The 25012-nt window shown below is 43.6% G+C and overlaps 2 protein-coding genes across 2 annotated transcripts in view; one reads left to right on the forward strand and one right to left on the reverse strand.

Moving 5' to 3' along the window:
- Positions 1 to 3085: 3085 nt before the first annotated feature.
- Positions 3086 to 18126, forward strand: Pax9 (paired box 9). The gene is made up of 4 exons (XM_059279925.1): positions 3086 to 3249; positions 3957 to 4583; positions 7379 to 7521; positions 17132 to 18126. Exons 1-4 carry the CDS (start codon positions 3246 to 3248, stop codon positions 17384 to 17386), a joined length of 1029 nt encoding a protein of 342 aa, XP_059135908.1. The 5' UTR covers positions 3086 to 3245; the 3' UTR covers positions 17387 to 18126.
- Positions 18127 to 20291: 2165 nt separating this feature from the next.
- The window catches only part of Slc25a21 (solute carrier family 25 member 21), a 482653-nt gene continuing 477932 nt past the window's right edge, over positions 20292 to 25012 (reverse strand). The window contains exons 9-10 of the mRNA XM_059279867.1: positions 24919 to 25005; positions 20292 to 21568 (exon numbers count right to left, since the gene is read on the reverse strand). Coding sequence (XP_059135850.1) covers positions 21507 to 21568; positions 24919 to 25005 — 149 coding nt within the window. The 3' untranslated portion in view covers positions 20292 to 21506. The remainder of the gene's footprint in view (positions 21569 to 24918; positions 25006 to 25012) is intronic.

Here is a 25012-nt window from a genome sequence, read left to right on the forward strand (position 1 = left end):
GACGCACCACAGGTGGCGGGGCCCGTGACACAGGGACTACTGACAGATTTACAAGCGTCTAGCCTGGGTCGTTGGGGGCAGGGTTGAATTCAGCAGAGGAGGAGAAGCCCCCGGCATAAAGCTCCTCAGCGCAGCCGTGTGAAGGCCTAGCTGCCTCTGCATCTCCGAGTTTGACTCCCACAGGAGGCTGCCCAGTGCCAAGTGTGTGGAATCCTGGCGTAACCTCCTCCTTCACACCCTCTAGTTCTCCAGCTTCCAGTCTCCTACTGAGTAAATATTTACCCAGAGAAGGGGTCGCCCCAGAGGAGGCCTTAGCGCCTAGTTTTTAGCTTCCCTCTGGCCTGAGCCAGATGCAGGCCTTTCTGGCTATGTTTTGGTTTTGGTCTTAAGTTTCTCCTTTTAGTAGAAATTCTCCCCATTCCTGTATGACCTCCTGGATCCAGACCTCAGTAACCAGGGGCCCTGACCCTCAGTGACCCTTGCACTTTCTTGAAGTCCTGCATCCCTCTGCCACCAAGGCTCACTGGTACTAAGTATCTTTCCCCCTCTCCCTTCCATCTGTGCATTCCTTTCCCTCTTCCACCTCCTCCCTCCCCACTTTTGCTAAGACTCCAGGGATCACAGGCTCCTTGGCCTCCAGGGCACTCTGTGCCCCTTCTTGGAGATGACATGTCTCTTCTCTGTTCCCGCATCTCCAATTCCTAAAATCCCTAAGCACCGGCTTGGGTCTGTCATAGGTGCTGAGTGGCCCAAAGCATCCAAGATCGATTCATTCTGTGCTCTCCAGAATGCTGTTAGGAGGGCCCGAGGGACACTGAGGTGAGGACCTATGCCCAGGAAGATGCTGCCTGCACATACCCAGGGCAGCCACAGCAGCTAAGACCATGAGCTACCAACTGCCAGATCCAGCAGACAGAAAGTCTGTCGATGTCTGTGGACCTTTGCAAGAGTGAAGAAGATGTGCAACAGTTAAGGCATTGGAGTGGGTAAGAGGATGCTGTGTATTAAATTCCCAAAGCCAGAAGGCTAAACACACAGGTCTCTGGATCACTCTGGGTTAATGAAGTTAGTTAGGTTCTCTTTAAGACACCAGGTCTTGCCACTCCACAAGGCTGGACACGCTGCCCCTACATACCAGTTTAGAAGGGTGTGAAATTCTCCAGGGGTGCACCAAAGCAGAGCAAAGAGCACACTCAGAGGACACTACTCACGTGGGGTTTGTGTGAGGGCAAAGGCTCCGCATCAAGGTGCACAACATAAGCTTTCCTCTGCACAAGTCTCAGGCAAAGTTCTGAGCTCTACTCAGTCTCAGTGTCTCAAGACATTCACAGAGGGGGATGCTTGGCTCCCTGAGGCTCTTTCTGTGTTATAGAGTCTCAGACCATGCCACACAAGAAGCAGTGAGCAGGGAGACAAAGATAAAACCACAAAGTCAAGCTTTGCAAAGACTTTAAACATTTGAAACCGACCAACCAAAACTGGGGGCTATGTTCAAGTATTTCTGTCTGTGAAACCTTTCAAGATTCCTGATATGATACAAGACATTTGAAGTAATCTTTCAAATTCTTCACAGCTCAGTAATTTGAATTCAAAGTGCATACTCATCACAGAAGCAGGCACCTGAAGATCTGCGTTCACTTGCAAGGCAGGCGATTACTAGATTTCTTGGGCTCTTGTCAGTGGTGAACCGTCGGGGTTCCTTTGATTTCCCTGTGTGCAGACCTGAACCCTGGGGAAAATGGGAGCACCGTCCTCCATCTTGCATGTACAAGAGCGACCAGTTGTGATAGAGATGGAGTAATAACATCCTCTTTCCTGAGTAATAACATCCTCTTTCCTGTGTAATGCAAATCCCCCCCCCCAAATCATTCAAAGTGTCTCTCTTCCTTATTTTATTCACATTCTTCACAATCTCGGCTTCATCAATAAATACATGTCTTTACCCCAAATCGTTCTATCCTCTTTGGACTTCGGGTGAGTGAAAGTGAAAATCCACAGGTAGGCAGAACCATAAGATCTCTGGTAGCTAAAATGAAGTCACAGGAATTACATACAGATGCTCAGATGCAGCCTGGGTGTCTACCTTTTTGGGGCTGTCCTTCATATTTAAAAAAATCTTTCAAGGTTGCTCACTGGTGTTGAGATCCCTGGCAAATTCTAAAACAGAGAACCCAGGACCCTGCGTTCTGGGTGAATCAGGTGGGGTGGGGTGGAGTGGGGTGGAGTGTGTGGGGGGGAATGGCCTCTGCCATCGACGTTCTAGGTATCTGCCCTCCTTCCCCGTGAAGATCCTGCGCTCTCTTTAGTCGGGGAATTTTAAAATTCTCCACGCAGCAGGCGGTCCCTGCCAGCTTCTTGCTCCGCTGAGGTTTAGCGGGGTGGGGGTGGGGTGGGGGTGGGGTGGGGGCTAACCATCTCAGGCGGTCCCCTTGTCCTTAACACCTCAAGGTTCTCCCCTGGATCTCTGGTCTCTCCGTCTCTCCCATCGGCCTGTCTTCTGAGCTCTCCCCATCCTGAGTGGACTGAAAGGAGGTAGAATCTGTGGGCAAGACTCTTTCTGACAGTCCCCAAAGGCCAGCATTGCAGGTAGTTCTCAGTCATCCTCACCTCCCGGAGCTCCCCCCTGAACTGTCGCGCCCGCTGGCTTCCTTAGAGTCCTAACCTCCAATTGCAATGCTGAGAAGTCCATCTCTTCCCCAAGAGGTGTCCTCGGGGGCCCCTACCCGCTTAAAGTCACTCAAACTGAGACCAAAGCTTCCATTCGCTTATTCAGCATTTTTACCAGCTTGATTTTGCACTCTGTTTGTGGCGCCCCTGGGGGAAGATGTCAAACACTCATATTTATTGTATTTAGTCACCCAGGTGCGGAGCCGGCCTGAAACAGACAGCGGAAGGAGTTTCCCCGGACTGAGCTGCCACTCACCGGCCTGCACCAATTACAAGGCAGACTGCCCGCGGGCCCACCTCTTTTGGGGTGTGTCACAAGTGAGTGATAGACTGAGCCGCCCGGCCCTGCTCAGCCCAGCCCACGTTGCTGCTTAGATTGAAATGCAGAACTCAAGCCTCTTTCTGCCCGGCACAGACTTCCCTTTACTCTTTCCTTTGGCCCTCTCGTCGCCTCCTCCCGGGGAGAAGCCCAGGCACCCTCGACTTGGAGCAGCGACAGGTCGGCCTAGTGAAAGCGAGAGAAAAGTTCCTTTCTGGGAGTGCGGAACTGGGGCCGGGTTGGTGTGCTGCTCGGAGCAATGGGTGAGTGGCGGCGGGGGGACGCTGTCAGAACCGAGGAGGGAGGGAGCGAGCAGGCGAGGGCGAGAGGGAGGGAGCTGGGGCGCGCACCCGCGCTCTATTGACTCAGACCGCGTCCCTAAGAGCTGTGCGAACACGCCAAGGGTCAGCGGCGACAGGGGTGCAGTGGGAGCTCCCGCTACCGGGTGGCAGTTGATGCCATTTTCTGGTCTTAAGAGGGCCGTGGCACTGGCGAGACCGACAGCTCCAATGTCAATCCAAGTTTTGTGGCTCACGTGTTTACACATGCAAACAAAACTGAACAAAAACAAAACAACCCCTCAGCTTTCCCCGGATTCTGTGTAACCGCGCTGGGGGGAGGGGGTAAGGCGGTGGAGGGGAGCGGGGGCCGAGGGTTTGGGTGCCAAGCAGGCAGTGAGGGGCGCGCTGGCGCGTCAGGACCGATGTCCCCGCCTGCTTCGGAGAGTTTTGGGGTGTCCCGAGCTGCCCCGGGACTTGTTTGTAGCTGGAACGCGGCAAAGCAGGAACGAGGTCTGGCCGCAGCTTGTTTGGGGCCCTTGGGCCCAGGCCGGGGACCGTCTGGTTTCGGGACAGCCACAGTTCTGAGGGTGTCACAGCCCTGTCCCCGGATGCTGGCGGAGGCCGGGCGGCAGGCGGCTGTCCCACGCAGCGGGTGCGCGTTGTCGCGCGCTCTGTGCTCCTTTTTGCAGAGCCAGCCTTCGGGGAGGTGAACCAGCTGGGAGGAGTGTTCGTGAACGGAAGGCCGCTGCCCAACGCCATTCGGCTTCGCATCGTGGAATTAGCCCAACTGGGCATCCGACCTTGTGACATCAGCCGCCAGCTACGGGTCTCGCACGGCTGCGTCAGCAAGATCCTGGCGCGCTACAACGAGACGGGCTCGATTTTGCCCGGAGCCATCGGGGGCAGCAAACCCCGGGTCACCACTCCCACTGTGGTGAAACACATCCGGACTTACAAGCAGAGGGACCCGGGCATCTTCGCTTGGGAGATCCGGGACCGCCTGCTGGCGGACGGCGTGTGCGACAAGTACAACGTGCCTTCGGTGAGCTCCATCAGCCGGATTCTGCGCAACAAGATCGGCAACTTGGCCCAGCAGGCTCATTACGACTCGTACAAGCAGCACCAGGCTGCGCCCCAGCCCGCGCTGCCCTACAACCACATCTACTCCTACCCCAGCCCCATCGCGGCGGCGGCCGCTAAGGTGCCTACACCACCTGGGGTGCCGGCCATCCCCGGCTCGGTGGCCATGCCGCGCACCTGGCCCTCCTCTCACTCTGTCACGGACATCCTGGGCATCCGCTCCATCACCGACCAAGGTAAGGGGCTCGCTCGGAGGCGGGGTGCTGAGTGGAGACCGGGAACCCCAGAACCTTCGGGTTCTTAGCGAGCGTCGATCCCACCACCTGTGGCTTTCTCTTTTGGAAACCTCAGGAGTCTTCCCAGGGGTTGTCCTGATCTCATTAAACTTGAAACTCTTGCCCCCTCCGTTACACACACACACACACACACACACACACACACACACACACACACACACACACACACACAGAGGAGTCTGCGGCCTCATCTCAAACTACCAGACCCATAACATCCCCCCATCCCCAACACATGGTTCGCATTTTCCACCCTCCCCCGCCTCTCGCGCACCCGCGGCCTCAGCCGGGCGAGCCTGCTTGGAAAGCGCAGCCGGCCCGACTTGGGGAGCAGTGGGAGGCCCTAACCGGCTTGGGCCTGCCCGCGGGCTGCAGATGCTACCGCCGGTAACTTGCTTGCCGAGCTGATGCAGCAGCTACGGAGTCCCGCACGCTGCTGTGGAAATTGTATTATTATTCTCGGATTCTGGCAATCAGGGCCAAATTTGCTCAGGCAGGAAGTTCAAATGTCACCTAATTGGTTTCATTCTTATGCTTCACTTCATTTTCCTCGGAAACGGAGATCCGGGTTCTCTCTCTCTCTCTCTCTCTCTCTCTCTCTCTCTCTCTCTCTCTCTCTCTCTCTCTCTCTCCCCCCCCCCCCCCACTGGACCCTTAACAGACGTTAATTATCAACCCTGTTGTTACGGTGACAACTGCTTGGTGATTCGCTGTGGTCTTTTCGGCTGCTGTCTCTGGTCCCCCCCCCCCCAGGCTCCCTCTTTCTGCAGAGTACTCGGGCACTGGGAAATGCCGCTAGGGTCCCTTCCTGCAGGTTTTCAAGCCGGAACCTTGCGCTGTCCTGGGTGTCTTTTCTGTCTGCTCAGAAAGATCCCCCGAAACCCGGCACCCTAGGACCCGGCTTCCCCAGGAAGCTTGAGTTTGTTTTCCTTTATTGTACTGTTAAAAAATAAAATTTAAAAGACATTAGCTTCTTTCTTGGTGTAGGGAGAAAAAGAAATTTAATTTTTTTCTCGCTCAATTTGCTACCTAATTTCTCAGTATAAGGTTTAAGACAGGCAGAGGAAAAAAATAATTAGGAAAGAGGAAACTATTTCCTGTAACAATTTCTTGCTTTCTGAGTTTCCACCACATTGGCACAATTGCCTTTTAGAGTAATTAACACAGTGCATGATTTCTCATCGTCTTGTTTTCTGACTGGGAATCTCGACAAGAGTAAAATTTTGAGTTATTTGGAACTAGTTGGAGCCTTCGTTGGAGATGCTGCCCTTGATTTATAGGATAAACTGACCTCACTGACATTTAAAGGAAGCCCCTGTTCGTGGGAACGTGTGAGATCAGCAGAAATGGGGCTCACAGGGGGATCTCAGTTTCTTAAGATAACTTCGGGCTTGTGCCCATCGACTGCCTTTTGTCCGGGAAGGCAAAGGCCATCAGGCCTGAACCAGCCCTGGCTTCCTGCTGCAAAAATGAGAACACAATCGATTTCTTTGGAGGGGGAGGCATAGTGAAAATAGCCTGACAGTTGAAAAGACCACGTTTCTTCTCTGGGGAATCCTGCAGTCAGACCAAGTGTCAGGCAGGAAAGCACTGGATCACAGGAGGGACATTGTTATCTATTGTGATGTCGCCTTTAAACAACCAGATTTCTGACAAACTTGTGCGTATGAAAAGGTAATTTCTCCAAATGACCACTCTCTGAAGGACCTGTATCAGACAGAAGTGTTTAAAATGTAGTTGAAATGACACTGTCAAACCTCTGGACACAAGACCAAGAGACGAAAAAGATGCATGCAGCCTGCAAACATCTTTCTTCGATATGCATAACTGTAGATATTATGACCATCATCTTACTCTCTATAACTTTTTTTGTTTATATCTCCTTTAAGAACAGAAAGATAGGCACATGGCTTTACTCCTTTTCTTAACATTGAATTCTACTTTCATTCTCTTAATACTTTATTTTTCTCTTTCTGATACTTAAAAAAAAATCTTCTACCATTGACACCCACGGTATTTCCAGGCTTCATTTTAAAAAAATGCATATAAGTGTACTCATTTAGCAGGCAGAGGCAGAGAATGTAGGGAAGTCCCATTAACACGCAATGTGGAATCTGCGCACGTATATTTTGCATGTGTATTGTGGGCATCATTTAGTTATTTGTTTGCAAAGGACTTTGCAGGTCTTTTGTTCGTTCTTATTGACATAACTGTCAGATAACCCCACTGTGCAGTGGGCATTTTTCAGGCTGTCTGTGAGCAAGACACACTTACGCCTGTACCCCTCTCTCCCTCATCAGTCCTCCTCAATGTCAGGTCTTCGCAGCGCTCCTTCAGTAAGGACAGAGGTGATGCACACATATCCAGCTTCACAGCTCTGGGGTCTTCCTTCCATTTGGAAAAATTCTCGTCTCTTTCAATCCATCCCCTAAGAGATCAAAAAAGGAAGAAAGGAAATCTAACGCTGGTTTTAAACAAAACAAAAACAAAACAAAATTCCGTCAGGCGTGGGTGAAACTTAACTCAGAGGCCTACTTTCAGGCTACCAAAACTTCTCCAGGCCCTAGGCTGACAACCGAGGAGTCTACGCTTGGGTCCAGCGCTCGTAGGCGTAGGCGGCCTAGCGCAGGAGAGTTGACCCCAGGTCTTAGCCCGGGAGGTTTGTGGTTAGGGATTCCGGTCTTGTCTCAGGAGGGGGCGCGCGGGTTGAGCTTGACAACTCTCTTCCACCTTCCCAGGAGTGAGCGACAGCTCCCCCTACCACAGCCCCAAGGTGGAGGAGTGGAGCAGCCTGGGCCGCAACAACTTCCCGGCCGCCGCCCCGCACGCAGTGAACGGACTGGAGAAGGGGGCCTTGGAGCAGGAGGCCAAGTACGGCCAGGTGAGGAGGAGAGGGCTTGGCTCGGCGGCGGGCCTCCTGGGGCCGGGGATTGGGAGATGGAGGACGGACGCAGAGCCTTTCTGAGCCCCGACCGACCGAGACACCAGGGCTAGCGACCCACTGGAGCCAGGGGATGAATCCCAGCTTGAGTAGGTCTGGGCTGAAGGCTGAGCAAAAGCCTGGCATCCCGCTGCATGTGTGGCCCCCAGCCCTCCCATCACACCTAGCCGGTCTCTGGCAAGCCAAGGCCGAGCTTCGGGATGGCCGGGCCTTGGGGTTCAGAGCAGCACCGGGTTAGCCGGCTGCAGCCTGGACACCGCAAAGTCGGAGTCCTAAGGCTTGTGGGAGGCTGCGGGGGCCCTGTACACAGACAGTCCCCTGCTCCGGCTTCCAGAGACCAGCTTGTCCGGCGGTAATGGAAGAGGGGCAACCAGATAAACGTAATAAAGTTACCATTTCCCGATTAAAGGTCACATCATAATTTCCCAAGGGAGGTTAGTGAGAAAACCTCAAATTATACGGACTGGCTGTGGACCGTTTAATTTTCCTTTCCCTCCCCCTGGCCCTCCCTCTGCTCTCTGAAGGAAAATTTAAAACACTCGTGTTTCTCCCGCCCCCCCCCCCCAAGAAGAACTAAGCAGCTGCCACACAAAAGTGTGAGTCCAAATTCGTCACTATGCTAGAATGAACAGTTCGAAACTCAAGTGCGGACTTAAGGCCAGAATTTACGGAGTAGACTCCACCTCTCCAAAGCGACAAAGTACTTATCTTAAAGCCTTACAACTTCATTTCTTGTCAAAATCAGTTATACTATTTATTGGAACTTATTATTCTTATCCATTGGGGGACACCCTGACCATTATTATTTTTTTTTTCTAACAAATTACATTTCTATTTCCTAGTCCCTCTCAATGTGGTCAGAATGCATTAGTAGCTAGCTATTCCCTGGCAAGCAGAGCTAAAAACAGCAAGGAAGGAGTGATGCTTTGCGCAGTCTGGTTCCGCTGTAAAGAAAGCCCGTGAGGTATCACAAGCAAACTCACCATTTTCTTTCTCAAAGACCTGCCTGGAACAATCAGCTCACAGAGAGGCCGTGGTGCACAATGGTTAGAAGCCTGGTGCTTTGGTACCGCCGCTTTTTTAAAAAAACAAGCTGTTGACCCATTTAGAGCCTCGGTTTCTTTATTTTCAACATAAGGAAATAATAGTCCCAGAGACCAAAGAGTTAGCACACTGCCATGGCTCTTAGAAAACATTCATTAAATATCCCCTGTGGTTATAAATGGCAGTTGGAGATTGACTTTTGAAAGCAAGTGATATTCATAACACGCATTGTTTAGAAAATCCGTAGTAAGAAACCTTCCACCAAGCATTCGTGACAAACAGTAGGAAGTGTACACAGAGCAACAATAACACCAGTGAGCGTCGAACAGGAGCTAGGTCAGAGTCTTCTGATGCTCACTGCTTTTTGGAATCACACTGTGAAGTCTAGAGTTCAAAATAAGCTCCAGTTCCCACACGCAGTCCGTGAACAGCACCCTTTACAAAAAAGAAGTTTCCTCATCCAAAAACCTTCATAGCTACTTTCATTTCCCACCCCTCCCTTGAACGACGTATCTGTCAGGAAAGCTGGCTTAGAAAAATGGCTGATTTATAATATGCTTTAAAGCTAAATGACAGTTTATTTAAAATAAATACCATTTCAAGTAATTTGCTGTTTCCCTAAAACTCATTTACAAGGAATTTTAAATTACTAAATTGTGTTTTATAAAAGCAAATAATTTAAGGGAAAGGTGGCCAAATAAATCCTGTTTTAAATGTTATAATACTTAAGAGACCAGGACCCCAAATAGAAGGATATTTCTGTCAAATTAATATTTGAAGAACTCTTAATTGAAATGTTATCCCATACTGCCATGTAGGCAGATAATTCAAATGATGCACAATCACAAAACAGAAAGTTTCTAAGCACAACATAGATCAGTGGATACTCTTTTATGATGAAGGCTAAACATACATTAAAGAGGCAAACGCTTTAGGGTAGACATTGATTTCTTGATGTAAAATTACACATAAACTCATAAGAATTAATATGAATGGGAACTGCTTATGTTGTAATTATCTTGTAATATTCTATTCAAAAGCTAACTTTAATTTTACAAGTCACCGCTCCCCATACAAAGTGTTGTCAGCATATTCTGAGGATAACTCAGGTACCAGTTGCCACTATGGCTAACAAAACTTGAAAGTCCTTGACAAAGGAAAGCTGAAAAAAAAAAGTGCCTGTAATATTTGGGCGTTTGCAGTTGTAATTAATTACCGTGCTATTCTTTAATGCTAGTTTCCTTTCGGGGTATTCAGGGGGAGATGGAGAGTTCAGACTCAGAGCTCAGAGTATGTTTTCTTGGGAGACACCTGTAAAATGACCACAGAACAAGCTGGCACTGAGTGCCAATACTATTGGTTAGTTACCGTGATCTAGAGTTTCTATTTTCACCTCAAGCTTCAAAGATACCTGATCCCTAGGAATTAGAACTGCATGCACAGTTCAGTCATACATCCACCTATTCACTCTGTTTGAAAATTAGTTTAGAATATTCAAATTTATCTTATACATTAATGTTGAACTGTAATTCATACTGGAGTCCCATTCAGAAGTCTTTGTTGACTAGGGTAGAATATTTATTTATCTTAGACTTTTCAACTACATTTACTGTTGGGCAGGAAATCCTTACTCTCATCTGCTTGTGAAGGGAAACAATGTTTTCTTGTTCTTTATATTTGGTTTACTTTTATTGAAGGCACAAAATCTGGACTTAACGTGATCAAGTGAAAAAAAAACATGAAATAGATAAACATAGGTGTTGGACCGTATTTGTCCTTTTACACAGAATTTGGTAAATTAATAATTGATTTTATTTACACAGGTCATAAATAAATGTATAGTTTTTGAAAAGTTTTCTCCAAATAGGCATGTTTCCTCAGAACAAACATACTGCTCACCTGCTACTCTAGAGTAATATGAATGATAGATTTACAGGGTCCCAGTATCTTTATTTTGAGGTTGAATATGTTAATAGAGACAGTAAATTTAATATAGTATTCATTAACAATTGAGATGCCAGAAATAAAGAATAGTCTATAAATACACTAAAATAGTTAAGAACTAAATGAGTTGTGAAAACAGCTGAATTTAAAAATGCAGCTTAATCTAAAATTCTCATAAAGTATTCATTTGTGCATTATTTTAAACGATGATACACCTGAATCATCTTGTATATAATTTCCTAGTGAAATATCTTAAAAACTTTGTTTGATAATTAAGCAAATAAGTAAATTTAAAAAAATTTAAAATCCGTTTTCCTGAACATAATATTTTCATGAAGACAGAAATGAAATTTGACCGAATTTTTTTCAGAGTGAATAAACAAAGTTAGCGTTTTGTTAAATTAATTTATAATTTTATAGAGAATGAAATTTTAGGCAAATTCCAGTAGTCTTTGAAATTCATCATATTTATGACATACATGGTCTAATTTGTTTATCTTTCAGCCAATAGTATTTTTAGACAAACTTAATTATAATTATATGTCAGTAAAATGTGTCATGTGAAATAGCAACAAAAGGTCACTTAAAAGACCGTAAAATCTAGATCACTAGATGAAAGGATTCTGAATGTTTTTTTTAATATCTTATGTTAACTTAGGTGATTGACATGCTAAATGATTTGATCATTGTACAATGTATACATGTACTGAAGCATCACACCACACCGTATCTGATAAATACATATAATTATTGTTGTATGCCAATAGAATACAAAATAAAATTAAATAAATCAGTGTAAGGCTATATCGATTTTGATAACATTTAGAAACATAAAATTTGAAAAGATTTAAATACGATACTAGCTTCCCATTATCTAGAGACATTTGGGCCTGTAATGGAGTAACTACAAGTGTTCTCTTGGATGAATGTTGAGCCGTGTGTGTGACTGTTATTTCATTTTACCAGGTTTGTTTAACTAGGTCATTATACAACAAAGAAGGAAAGAAGAGTAGTTAGAAAGATAATCTCAGAGAAATAATTTCTCAAAAACATCTGCTTATTTTCAGACGCAAATTTGTATTTTGTCTATGAAACTGCTATTGTAAATATATGTGAAACACAGTTGTTTTTATGGCCAAATATACTTTATCATAAAGCTAGGGTAAACTCATGTTATTAGAAAGGAAAGGCCAAGTGGGTGGGAGGAGTGGCTGACAGACAGGTTGTGAACAGAGAACCTGCTACTAGACTCTTATTGGCATTTTCTTCAAGAGAGAAACTATTGAGTAGCTAATTCCCAGAATTTGAAAAGTAGTCTTTAACTTCCAATTTCCATACAGTTGTCATACCAGTTTCTTCCTCTTCTTCTTCTTCTTCTTCTTCTTCTTCTTCTTCTTCTTCTTCTTCTTCTTCTTCTTCTCCTCCTCCTCCTCCTCCTCCTCCTCCTCCTCCTCCTCCTCCTCCTCCTCCTTCTCCTTCTCCTCCTCCTCTTCCTCCTCCTCCTTCTTCTTTTTTTCAAGGTCACAAGTGTTTGGATACTAATACATTTCCATTTTCTTAGAGGGGGAGGCATACAAGGAACAACCATAAATCAAATAGGTAATTGGCTGGTTGGAACTTTTATTTACTCTTGCCCATAGCCTTATTCATTTGGCTTGCTTGAAGTAAATACTCATTCTGTGATAAAGGGGGGTGGGGTGGGGTAGCTCTTTGTTTTGTCCTTAAAACAAGAGAATTGTATCTTTTGCGCTCACAAGTCTTCAGTAAGTCGTTTATGAAATGTCCCTGATGTGTCCCATTTTGTGAGGCTACAAGGTGATTAAGGCAGGTCCCTGTCCTCCAACAGCCTGCCAGCACAGCCATGGGACCACCTAACTCAAACTACATTACACCATCAGTAAAGCTGTCTTTTTTCCTGAGACAACTCAATGAAGAAAACCAACTCTGTCTGTTTTACTCTGTATCAGTTAATCTCATTTCCAAAAATAAGATGAAGGTAGCTGGCTGGTACAACAACCTTTCAGAGAAAAGAATTTGTATTGCTTTCTTGGAAGATCTTTGTGAAAAGGGGGCTGAAGGGTTAAAGTCTTATTTATGAAATATTTAGGCAAAGCCGTTTGCAAAATCGGAATTTCTACTGCATTCCTATTGCAGGGTTTCATTTAAAAAATTTGTTGACTTTCCCCTCGAGATTTCGTATGTCGATTGGTTTATAAATCATATTTGCAATCCAATTAAATAGTGTGATTTAACATGTTTGCTCCTGCTATATTTATGGTGTACATTTGGTAGTCTCTACGCAGCCTAACTAGCTTTTCAGACTAATTACATGCCCCTTCACTGAAAACATTAAACAGATTTGGGGAGTTGGAGTTTACTTTTACTGGAGAGCATAAACAAACCAATGCTACCTGTGGGTTGCTTTCCTTTGCTGTGGAAAATTTTACCCTTTCAGTGATTTCTTCATAAATAACGACCACTTTACCCAGGAAAGATTTATTACTTTTGCTAATGTTATGTTTCAAAATTAATAGTGAGAAAATTGATATTTATTGAGTCACTGGAATGAATGAACAGTGAAGGGGCTGGGGGCAGGGGCATTTTGAAGCACTTTTTTTTTCTTGCTTATTCTCCCAAACCCTACCCCCAACTCCCCAATTTTGAAATCTGAACTCCCAACAGCAGAATGGGACATTAAGACAAAACTCCCCTCTTGTCCTGGTCAAGTCATAAGCATGAGGAAAAGCCAAGCTAAGGCTGAGGATTTCCACCTTTTCTCTCCCTGTAAGTGACCGGTTGCCTCCCTTTGTACAGGATGGAGCTTCCTCTCTGAACTTGATTTGGGTTTTTCAGCGGCACAGAGGGGATTGCACCCCTAAACTGACAGGCAGGAAATACCATGGCGTTTTGAGAACCTTGAAATATTCAGTATTACCACAGATGAAAACAAAGCAAGTTTGGTACTTTAGGTATGAGAAGTTGGGTAGCTATGGAAAAATTAATAGGATGTGTTATATTTGGCAAATGAATATAGTTATGGAGTAAACAAGGCACATGGAAGTGAGCTTAAAGCCCAATGTTTTGCCTCTCCACGAAGGGAGCATTATCTGAGGCCCAAGAGTCTGATCCAGTCCTTCTGTTGGTTGTATTTAAGGGGTGGGGTAATAATAGCTGCGTCAAGAATGAGGGTATACATAGTAACTAACACCCCCAGCACCCCACTGAAGGACAGGTAGCAGTGACGGAAAACAGAAGTCAACAACAGATAGTTTCTCCCAGATAGATCATTATTTTGCCATGCATGTTAAATCTTTTGACATTAGGCACTTAAAAAATGTTTTCTGTTACTTTAAAACTAATTTTAACATTTTCCTCCTATGTTGGAGATTGAACCCAGGGTTGCATGCATGCTAAGCTAAGAATGTATTTCACCACAGAGCTATACTACCAGACCTTAATATTCTTATTCTGTTTTTCTAGGTACACATTGGTATTAGTAGTATCTAAATACTAATTAATGGTTGGCAGGGGCCAAACACAGGTGTGGACACCATTCCATAATTCTACTGGGATAATTACATTCCAAAATAATTTTTAAGACATCTTGGGGAAAATAAAATAATGAATGAAAGCAATTAAAGTAATAATCTCTGTAATGCTAGACGATTCACCATCTTCTCCTGTAATTTGATGACTCTATAGATTTTTATTACCTAAGAACTCTAAAATAAGTTCTTTTGAGACATAACAACTAATTCTTAAAAAGGGGACATAAATTTTTTTTGTTTTGTTTTTTTGTTTTTCAGAAAAGAAAAACTGATAAAGAGAACTGAGTTCTAGGAGAAGAGAGAATCTTTTACCAGGCTGTAGTTTGAGATTAAATTATACCTCCTGACTGTCTAGGAAAAACACCTTGGTAGGCTACGGAAGACTCTACAGCATCAGGGCAGGAGTGATGGGCTTTACGTGTGTGGCCCTTTTCCAACTTTCTAAATGGCCTTGTACATAAAAAGATAGGCCAGGTGGTGGTGGCACACGCCTTTAATCCCAGCAGAGGATTAAAGGCAGAGGCAGGAGGATCTCTGTGAGTTCAAGGCCAGCCTGGTCTACAAAGTGAGTTCCAGGACAGCCAGAACTGTCACATAGAGAAATCCTGTCTCAAAACCACTCCCCATCCAAATAAATAAATAAAAATAAAAAGAAGATAGAATTTCAGTTTTATTGAACAATGATATGAAGTCATTTCTTTGTTAATTGTTCAGAGCTTTAGTTAAAAGGACATCATTTGGGAGGTCCTTTGAAATATATTTTCATTTCATCTGGGTATAGTGGTGTATACCTGTGACTTCCGGTTAGAAGACTAAGGCAAGAAGGACATGAGTTTGAGGCCAACCTGGGAACATAGTGAGACCCTGTTTAAAAAACAAAACAAAAAAAAAAAACGAAAGCTGGGTATAGTGGTGCACTCCTTTAATCCCAGCACTTGGGAGGCAGAGGCAGGTGGATCTCTGTGGGTTTGAGGCCAGCCTGGTCTACAGAGTGAGCTCCAGGACAATCAGAGATACATAGTGAGATCCTGTCTAAAGACCCCCCCCCCAAACAAACAAAATAAACAGACAAAACCCCAAACAAATAAAAATCCCCAAACCCTAAACAAAAACGTTTAAATTCCAATTGAACATTACATTATGCTATATATTATCTTGTAATTGTGATAAGCTGAGCAGTTTATAATGAGCTATTATTTTTTGTTTTTGTTTTTTGAGACAGAGTTTCTCTCTGTAGCCCTGGTTGTCCTGGAACTTAATCTGTAGGCCAGGCTGGCCTTGAACTCACAGAGATCCACCTGCCTCTGCCTCCTGAGTACTGGGATTAAAGGCATGCACCACCACCACCCAGTTGAGCTATTGTTTATTAATCCTTATAATTGTATAAAATACGTTGGGTATTTCTAGGTGCCTGGGACATAGGAGGTATTCAAGGATCTTTATTTTCTTTCCTCTTCCATTTTTAAAAGAATATACAATGACAAAAAGAAGAATATAAGATATGTGTTCTAATAGACCAAAGATTTAAGATGAGGTTTTGTCAGAACTCTATGGGCAATGCTAATGTGCATCCATGTAAATTCTACCATACACATGTGTATGTATATATGTACATATAGATATTCCTTTTACACTCCAAAAATAGGCCTTTAGACCTCACCATTATGCCCTCATAGACATGGAAGTAAAAATGATGACCAAATGAGTTAATTCAGAAAGCAGTTCCTGGAACTGAGTGAGAAGGGGTACAGCCTATTTAGTGTATGGCACACTTGGGTGTGTACAAAGTCCTGGGCTCAATCTGAGTACACAAAAGAAAGCATCATTTTCTGTCCTAACTTAACTGGACAAAGCATCTAATATGTGTCTGATTTACTGAGCTCTAGGGACTACATCATGATTTTCTAATACAATTCCAGTATTTACATTACCTTTTCACTGGGAAACATGTTGACACGTTAGTCCAGTCATGTCATTTCCAGGAAACAAGGTTTAGTCTTTATCTTTAAACAGAGTAGAAACAGAGGAAAAAATGAACCACTTGAAGGGTGGGGAGTACTCACGCCAGAGAGGGATTAAAACTCAGGGTGTTTTTGGTGTTGTTAATAGTAACGATACCAACAATGATTTATTGGATGCCAAGAAAGCACTGGTTTCTAGGCAAGCTTGCCCGCCAGAGCTGTTGTATTTTGTTTGCAAACAAAGCTTTCACATTAAACTCGTTTAAAGGGATTTGTCCATATGACTAAAATAACAACAACAACAACAACAACAACAAAACAAACTTTGCAAGTGCAAAATTTCCAATTTTGTGGAGAAAATTTCCTTTCTGCTAAAATGGTGAAAAAAATACATCCCCTAAACTTCATTAAGAAAACAAACAAACTCCAAACCAAAACAACAGCAAGAAAACCAACAGCAAAAGCCCTTGCTAGAGAAGTCCCGATTTTACATGTCCTTTGTCTAAGTGGCATTTTCAACATGGCATCTTAAAATATGGCCCATGTTTTATTTAAGAGAAGGTTTGCTCATTCTGAGTTTCTAACACAACAACCCACACCTTGTGCCCTTCTCTCCTGGAAATGAAAGCTTCCTGAAACCAGCCTGTCACAAAGCTTCAACAAAAGGGCCCAACAAAACCCAAGTGCCAGGAAGGTCGACAAAGGCCTGGCGAGCTGCTTAATCACCTCGCCTCTTTCTCACCCTGCCTCGCCTTCATATGCTTGCAAATCACAAAAGTAAGAGCTGTGAATTTTCTGGCTGTAGCTTCCTCAAAAAAAGCGTTTGTAGAAAGAACAGTATCTTGCTTTTCAGCTCCGTGTTTGTTTAAGTAGCAAGACTGGATACTTTCAGGTCAAAGTAAGGTTAAAAGGAAGTCTAGGGGAAAAAAAAAAAAAAAAGACAGCCCAGAAGTAGAACCAGGATACTGTTAGCTCACTCGCACTCTCTATTCTGTGTCTAAGGACTGGAGAGATGTTGAATACTGTAATGTGATTGTCTTTCCTTTCTCTCAGGCACCGAACAGTCTCCCAGCTGTGAGCAGTTTTGTGTCAGCATCCAGCATGGCTCCTTACCCTACTCCAGCTCAAGTCTCACCCTACATGACCTACAGTGCTGCTCCTTCAGGTTATGTGGCTGGACACGGATGGCAACATGCCGGCAGCACCCCACTGTCCCCCCACAGCTGTGACATTCCCGCATCGCTGGCTTTCAAGGGAATGCAGGCAGCCAGAGAAGGGAGCCATTCTGTCGCGGCTTCTGCACTCTGATGGGAACTTCCGCTTACAGCCCCTTCACGGTCTCCTCTCTCAGCACGTCCTCCCCCTCTTCACATCCCCACCCCTCCAGTGGTCCAGCCCTCTGGCCTCAAGAGCTGGCTTTATGGATTCATAACCTCTGTGCTGATGACACTTAAATATCTCTTGTCGTAAATTCTTTTTATTTTGCAGGAAATCTGGCATAACTTTAGGATTTAAAAACAAAAGCAACTCTAAAGATTGAATGAGACATTGTGTTGCCCGCACACTGTTTTAGCATAGTGAAGAAACCTGTACCCCTCAAAGGGCTTATGGGACTTTGTAGACCTGTCTTTGGTAAAACCACACATGTATATTTATTCTAAATCAACCTGAACTTTTGAAACGTGCAATTGTTGAGATTTTGCAAAATCAATAAAGGAACAGAGACGTAGAAAAAAAAAATAAGCTACGTGATACCCTTTAATCAAATAATGTGACCAGATAAGCCTTAATTCACCATTGGGAAGCCAATCAGTAACTGACTTGTGTGATCTTTTGCTTATTTTTAAGAGATGACATATTTTGTTGAAAAATATGTGTATTACTCAAGCAATATCGGAGAATTTCCTCCTTTTGGTGTGTTGACTTGGTTCCTAATACAGTAATGTTTATATTTCTATTAGCTTGTAAATATGGACTGTGGATGGTACCTTTGCGTCTTCATTCTTGGGATAACCCTCCTCAAACACCACCCCGTCTTTTTTTTTTTTTTTTTTCTTTTCTTTTTCACAAAGGTGACTTTCTGGCAATGTAATTTTTTCTCTATTTGGTGGTGGGTGACTTGGGCTCTTGGACCTGGACTTGCCCCCAAATTGTGTGTGTGCAGTGAAGGCTTCAGCATCTCACGAGGATACTCTCTTTCTACAGCAGAGGACTCAAAATATGGACAGAACAAGCCACTTTCCTATTGTATCTCAGTCAAACAACACACACACCACGTACAGGACTATAGGACAGCAAGAGGCTGTCATATACCTGCTCCACATGGCTCTGAGGGGAGTCACCTAGACACAAGTCTAATGCGAGATGTTTTTCTGCAGAGACATTTAAAAGGAACTTTATGTGATGAAAAAAAACCCAAAACCACTGTGAAATGAAATTGTTATTGTTGGCTTACCTGTGTGCTCCGCAATCTCAGCCCCAAATTATCTTGTAACTTAAAAGGAAATGGAGAATTCCACTCTAATGAATGTAACAATGGCTTGCTGTGAAGTTTACATTGTGTACCGAAGCATGTTTCACGTGTAGGTCAATTGGTGTTGATATTAGAAATACAAATGCTATTTAATTTTTAGCAAATTCCCTTTATTCATTTATAGAATTACAGAACAGAGATTAACTGCTAAATCTTTCTAGACCGATTTGATTTTTGCTTTAATGTTATGAATAGAGTTGTGGGATATGCATATGTGTGTGACCTCATGATTATATGTTTTATTTTAGAATAACTCATTTTCTTGGGAAGAATTTTACAGTTTGCATTCCTTCTGCTTAGGAGGTTCCTCTTGCTTGGCAACATAGGGTTAAAAGTAACTTTCGGAACATTGACACAGTTCATCTACTGAGATATTTATGTACCGCGGGGTGTCTTGCTATTAATTCCATTCAGTAACGAAACAGGTACCTCCCTAGATGTGGATGTTAAAGATGCCGGTTTGCTGGCAGATTTGGTTTCTTTGCGTTTGTTCTGTGCACAGCTGGGCGAGCAACCCAGTCCTGCTATGCGGGTTTTATCGCCTCTGCTAGAGCTCAGATGGCCAGATCAGCTAGTTTTTGAGTTCCTAGGATGTAGACTATAAGCAGATTTTTGACACAGAGTTATGTTCAAGGAACTGCTTTTTTTCAAACAGCAGACGTCTTATAGAGAGCTTCGTACTGCATTTCTTTCTAAAGCAACTGCCATTCATTGCTACAAACAGGATTATAACTTCAGGAGAAGAAAAGCAGAAGGAGCCGATGAACTCTCAGGGCCATAGTATTCCTTTGATCTTGTAAAACTCTCCCCGTTGACGTCTGGAGTTTCCAGTGTGGTGAGAAGCTAGACTCTAACCGAATGGCACAAAGATCCAATCCAATAGTTTGGTGGAGACTTGCAAAGCATGCAGTAGAGGAACTTGCCTGTCATCCAGAAAAAGTGACTTAAGGTACAGAATTCTTCTTTATCTAATGTTTTTAGATGGCTATTAGGGGTATTGAAAAATATCAATTGTTTGTATGGAAACACAACTAATAATGTTATTTTCCTTATCTAAATTAAGAAATCTTATTGTTATTTATATTTTTCTGGTTTTTTGTATTTTAAGAAATTAATATTAATGGTGTCAAAGTTTTCCACTTTCACGTCTCTCCCCAGGTCTTTTATGAATAGCAGTAAATCCACATGGAGCAATTTTTAAGACAACAGAAAGCCTAAATAGAGTTGGCTATTCATGGCCATTTATGATTTGAGGCCACTTTAAAAACTAAGAACAGGAAAGAGTGGAGCCGGGACTGCTTGATCTTTAAACCTGTTGCTGTTGGTTAATGTTAATGCCCTCCTGACTCTCACAGGGTAAAGACTTCTAATTGGCACATGCACTCCTTGCAATCCCCTTCCTACCCGGTGCTGCACCTCCAGCCCTCTCTCCCAGGACCCCAGTGTGTATTATCTTCAAGGGCAGAAAGCAATCCCACCACACAAACACATCCCGCTCCTGGCTTCTTTTTTTTTAATGACCCACATATTGAATATTGGGCTGAAATACAAATGAAAAAAAAAAAGGTATGTTGGAAAAGATGTACAACAGAAGGCTATGTATGTATATACAGTATGTCAAAAGCCTTTTATTTTTATACTTCAAATGCTCTAAATTAATAAATACAAATAATTACCATGTCCTTTTTACTGTTTATTTTCAAAATGTTTTGGTGAGAATCCCCCATAGCAGAAATACCCCACAGTAGTAGTTAAGAACAGGTGACATCTAAAACATGTTGACATTTTTTTGTTGACTTTAGCTACTGAAGTAGTATCATTTGAGGATGCAGACTTAAAAAGAAGCTTTAGTTATATCAAGACCAAAAAGCTATCTCTCTCTCTTTTTTTTTGGAGTGCATATTAATACATGAATGCTTAGAAATGCTAAGAATGTATTTTCATTTTGAGAGATTTTTCCCTTTGTCACAGACATTTTAATATTCTAGACAATTGATTTCATATTTAAAGATGTCACTTAAACCCAAGAGTCTGGAGAATAGTTTTATTTCCCTACATCCTTTTTAAGAACGACATAGACAAGGGCTCAGGACAGAGGTGTGGGAAGGCAAACACAGACACAGAGAAGCGTCCAAGGAGTGCATCCAATTCGTGACGTAAAATAAAGATATTTCAGTCATAAAACTTGTCTTCAAAGTGAATTACATAAAGGAGATCAGTTTAGTATAATATCATGTATTCTATTTGTAATAAAAGACTTCAAATTGCATGATTTAAAAATAACCCACTTAAACCACCACCTGAAATATAAAATACACTTAGGAAAATAGACCCTGTGTGTTATTACTGAAGAAAACCAGTAGATTCACATTTTAACACAGCACTCACAAAACTAAACATTCTTGAAAGGCTGTTTTGGTGTATTTAATTTTTTTCTTTCTTCTGTTTTAAAATATGATTTATGGAAAAGTAATTCCTTATAAAAAGCATTTAAAGTTCAGCTTATAACTCAGTCTTTTTTTTTCTTAAATCATTCTCAGGGAATTAGCCACAGAACAATGTATTTTCAAGGGTTTAAGTGCTTATAGCCTTCTCAGCAAAAGGATTGGATGAGTCTCCATTGTGACACAGTCTGAGTCACACAGTTGGTGTAGCTTTTATGAAGTGTGGCTGATCTCTCCCCTACTTCTGCCTAACTTACACACTCCTCTCCTTCTCACAGTGCTGTGTCTATGGCCCACAGGGCCAGGTCAATTTGTCTAAAACTTTTTTAAAACATCAGAACAGGCTGTCCTCCCTTCTTTACTCTACGTCTCGCTTCGCTGACTTGTCTCCCCTTCATGGGACTGCAGACCACATCTCTGTTATGTCAAGGGGGAGACACGTCTTCGTCCGTCACCAGTTCTTCTGCAGCCACTCATAGGTGTATTCATACACCAGCAGCATCACCGCACCACCTAGAAGAGAACAGAGCCGCAACTCATCAGGGTCCTGGGTAACGACATTGACACTGCTCCCCACTGCCACCCCGTGCCACCAAGGCTCCGGAGGCCCTATCAGACTGGGGCTTTTGGAGTCATCAGTGCTGGAGCTCTGAAGCACAGATAGAAAACAACAATCGTGGAAAACTTTCAGAGTAAAATCAAGACCATCTTGTGTTTCCAAATACATTTTTTTTCCCTGTGAGTTTCTGCAACTTTCCTCATTTCTCATCAGATTCTTTTTCAGGCACTCTCAGCTTTTAAAGAAGTAAATAAATAAAGACATATTTAGTCATGTAAAGGCATGTGACTGTTCTGCGAACAGAAACTTCCAGATTCTTCACATCTAGCCAATAGAGTTCTCTTTTTCAGACATAATTGGCATTGTCTTAGTTGCGCTTAAGAAAGAATTCTTCAAGACTGTGCTTTGACAGACGAGTCTGGCTTTTAAAATGGGTTGTGCTGTTTGGAAATTACTTTCTGAATATTTTAAAACTCTGCTTTGCAAAACTTAACAAAAGGAAGTTGGAAGCTAAGGATCATTCCACATATCTGCCTCAAATATATACAGATTTAAACTTGAAGACTTGGGGGTAGAGTTGGGCGGCATGGGACCACCCTTTGTCTTAGATGAGAATGTTGTGGAACTGGTTGTGAAGTGGTTTGCTGTCAAAGACATCAACGGGAATATGATTTAGGAAAACAGGCACCGAGGATGCTGGACACCTGCGCACTGGGGCAAGCATTTGCCTAGCTAACACTACCTGATGCAGCAAATAGGATGTGTTCTGTAACTTAGAACGGCCTATGAGAGAAAAAAAAAATGTGGACAAATACTGAGCGCATGACTTAGAACAGGCTTGGCTGCATGGGTGGAAGGTTGACTTCTCTTGGAAAGAAAAGGAACTTGATTTGGATCTTAGCTATTTTGCACACACTGCCATATGATTTAAAAAAAAAATCTACAGGCTGCACATGTTTGTGTAACCATAAACCAAAGATAATTATCTGCCTGTAATTTTCATTTTTAACCCATGGAGATATTCTATTAAACTCATAACTCTCCTGGAATTCTAAAAATACAAACAAATGAACAAACAAACAAGAAGCCATACGAAAGGTTGTGTGTGTGTGTGTGTGTGTGTGTGTGTGTGTGTTCACTGTATTTGCTTTTACTAACTGTTCACATTGTAAAGCATGTGCATGCATGCATGCATGCATACTTCCCCACAGAGATAGATAAGAATGAGACAGAGAGAGAGAGAGAGGTAGACTACTTGAGTTTTCAGCTTAGTGAGATCTAGACTAGAAATCAAAGACTTGACTCTTGTAGGCGGCACCTCACTGTTAGCCACCCAAAACTGCTAAAGTGCTGAAGCATTTACAAAGACAAGATGAACTGCTTCTCTAGGATGAAGGATGAAAAATCTGGGTGTCCCCCCCCACTTCGCCTGCCTGCTTTCTTTCCTTCCTCTCTTCCCTCCCTCCACTCTCTCCAGTCCTCTCCCCTCCTTTCCTCCTGCCTTTCTTCCTTACTTGTGACGCTGGGGTTCAAAGGTCAGGGCCTAGTGAATACTAGGCTCTATGCTCCACCACTGAGCTGCCCCCAAGCCCCACTCTGTGTATCTTAAGTTTAATTTTTGAATTGTATTTCAGGTCCCCACCCCCACCCCTCATGTGTGCCTGCCTACATGCCCAGGGTGAGGGGGTGGCCAGAGGAAAAGTTTGTAGACATATTTTTTCTCTCCTTCCACCAATACAGGCCCTGGAGGATGCGACTCAGGTTGTCAGGCTTCGTGGGGGGCATCTTTCCCCACTGAGCCATTTCTCTAGCGCCCCCGCCCCATTTTCTCTTATACTATCTTCTTTTCTTTTCTCTGATGTTCCTAGGACTTGCACATTTGAAATGCAGCGGAGGCCAGGTGTTTCCATTAGGTTACTGTTCTTCACAGTTTGGTTTAGGCTGGACAGTAATACAACAACCCTCTTCATTGCGTTGAACACCAGAGCAACTTAGGATACCTCATGCAGAAACATTTAAAAACCTAAGCAAACATTTGAAAGCCTCTAACAGAAGTTGGGGTCAGATTATTTAAGAGTTTTGGTTCAAGGTTCCAGGCGATTACCATTCTCCCCAGTTACTCTTTTCAGCCCTACTCTTTGAGAACGCTGGTTAGGGCTAGACCTGTGATTTTCACTGGTATTAGGGTCTACTATCAGGTCTGTAGTGTTTGGTGAAGGAGAAGTACAGAGATGCATAACACTGCCGATTTTTTTTATCCCTTAGTTTTGACACGTGGGCCAATGATCGACAGGAAGCAGGTCTAGATCTCAAATATGACGAAAAATCTTCACTTTACCGCCCACAGAGATTGGGGTACTAGATGGGGAAAGGTGGAATGATTTTTAAATACACAAAAGTGTGAACTCTTCTCCAGCTTCGTCTTACATACTGCTGGCTGTTCTTTACCTAAGGTGGGGAGACAGGCGGGTTTTCTGAATTAAGAATTGAACGTAAACATACTTATGCCACTACAGGAGGGCATGGGTTTTAAAATGGAGGGGAGAATGTTCCAGAGAAGACTTCCAGGATGTCTAAGGAGGGGCATGAGATCTGGTTAAAAAAAATGTCTGTGTGGTCTAGAACATATGTTCGTACTTAATCACAGGGTGGCTTGTAATCCAGGGCTATTTGCCCAGGCAGTTGAAGTCTCCAGAGGCTATTTTCTTATCTATTTACATAGAGGCAGCTGACTCTCCCTGTGGGAATGTTGGGCTTTTTTTTTTTTTTTTTTGTGGTCTCCTATCCCCAAGCCAGGAGTCTTCATTACCAAACTGATGGAGGCTGGGACAAGTGAGTGCTTCACTCCATAGAAGTGACTGGGAATGAGGTTCAGGGAACTCTTGATGCTCAGGAAAGCAAGTTCTCTTCCTTTTATCTTTTGGAAATGAAGGTGAGGCAGAAGGAAGATTGAGCCCGGAGCCCAAGGGAGAGTTTTAGCAGATGGGTTTCTCCATGGAATTCTCTACTCAGCCAGAAGCTGCTTTTATTGGAGCTCACTTGGGTCGGTGGCTGTGGGTCTTTTCCTATTGGTGTGGTGTTAGTGCTCATTGGCCTCCAGCAAAGCCATAAATAGTATTTATAAACAAAGGTAGAGTGTTTCTAATGGATGCTTTCAGTATCTTGAACTGGAAACTTTGTATTCTCAGGTTTTCACTCTCTCCCCATATGATAAATTTCTATGGTGTTGCTGATCTTCATAGGTAAGAGAAGAGATACCAGGACAATAAAGGAGGACGGACATAAATAGTGAGAGTATCTTTACCTGGTCCAAGCCTCATCACCTTGGGAAGCAGACCTTTGTATAAGGCTAAAATCCTGTAACAGAAGAGAGAGAAAGGGGCACAATATTCTTATTC

The sequence above is a fragment of the Peromyscus eremicus genome, chromosome 14 (genome assembly GCF_949786415.1).
Source record: "Peromyscus eremicus chromosome 14, PerEre_H2_v1, whole genome shotgun sequence".
In the NCBI taxonomy this organism is placed as follows: domain Eukaryota; kingdom Metazoa; phylum Chordata; class Mammalia; order Rodentia; family Cricetidae; genus Peromyscus; species Peromyscus eremicus.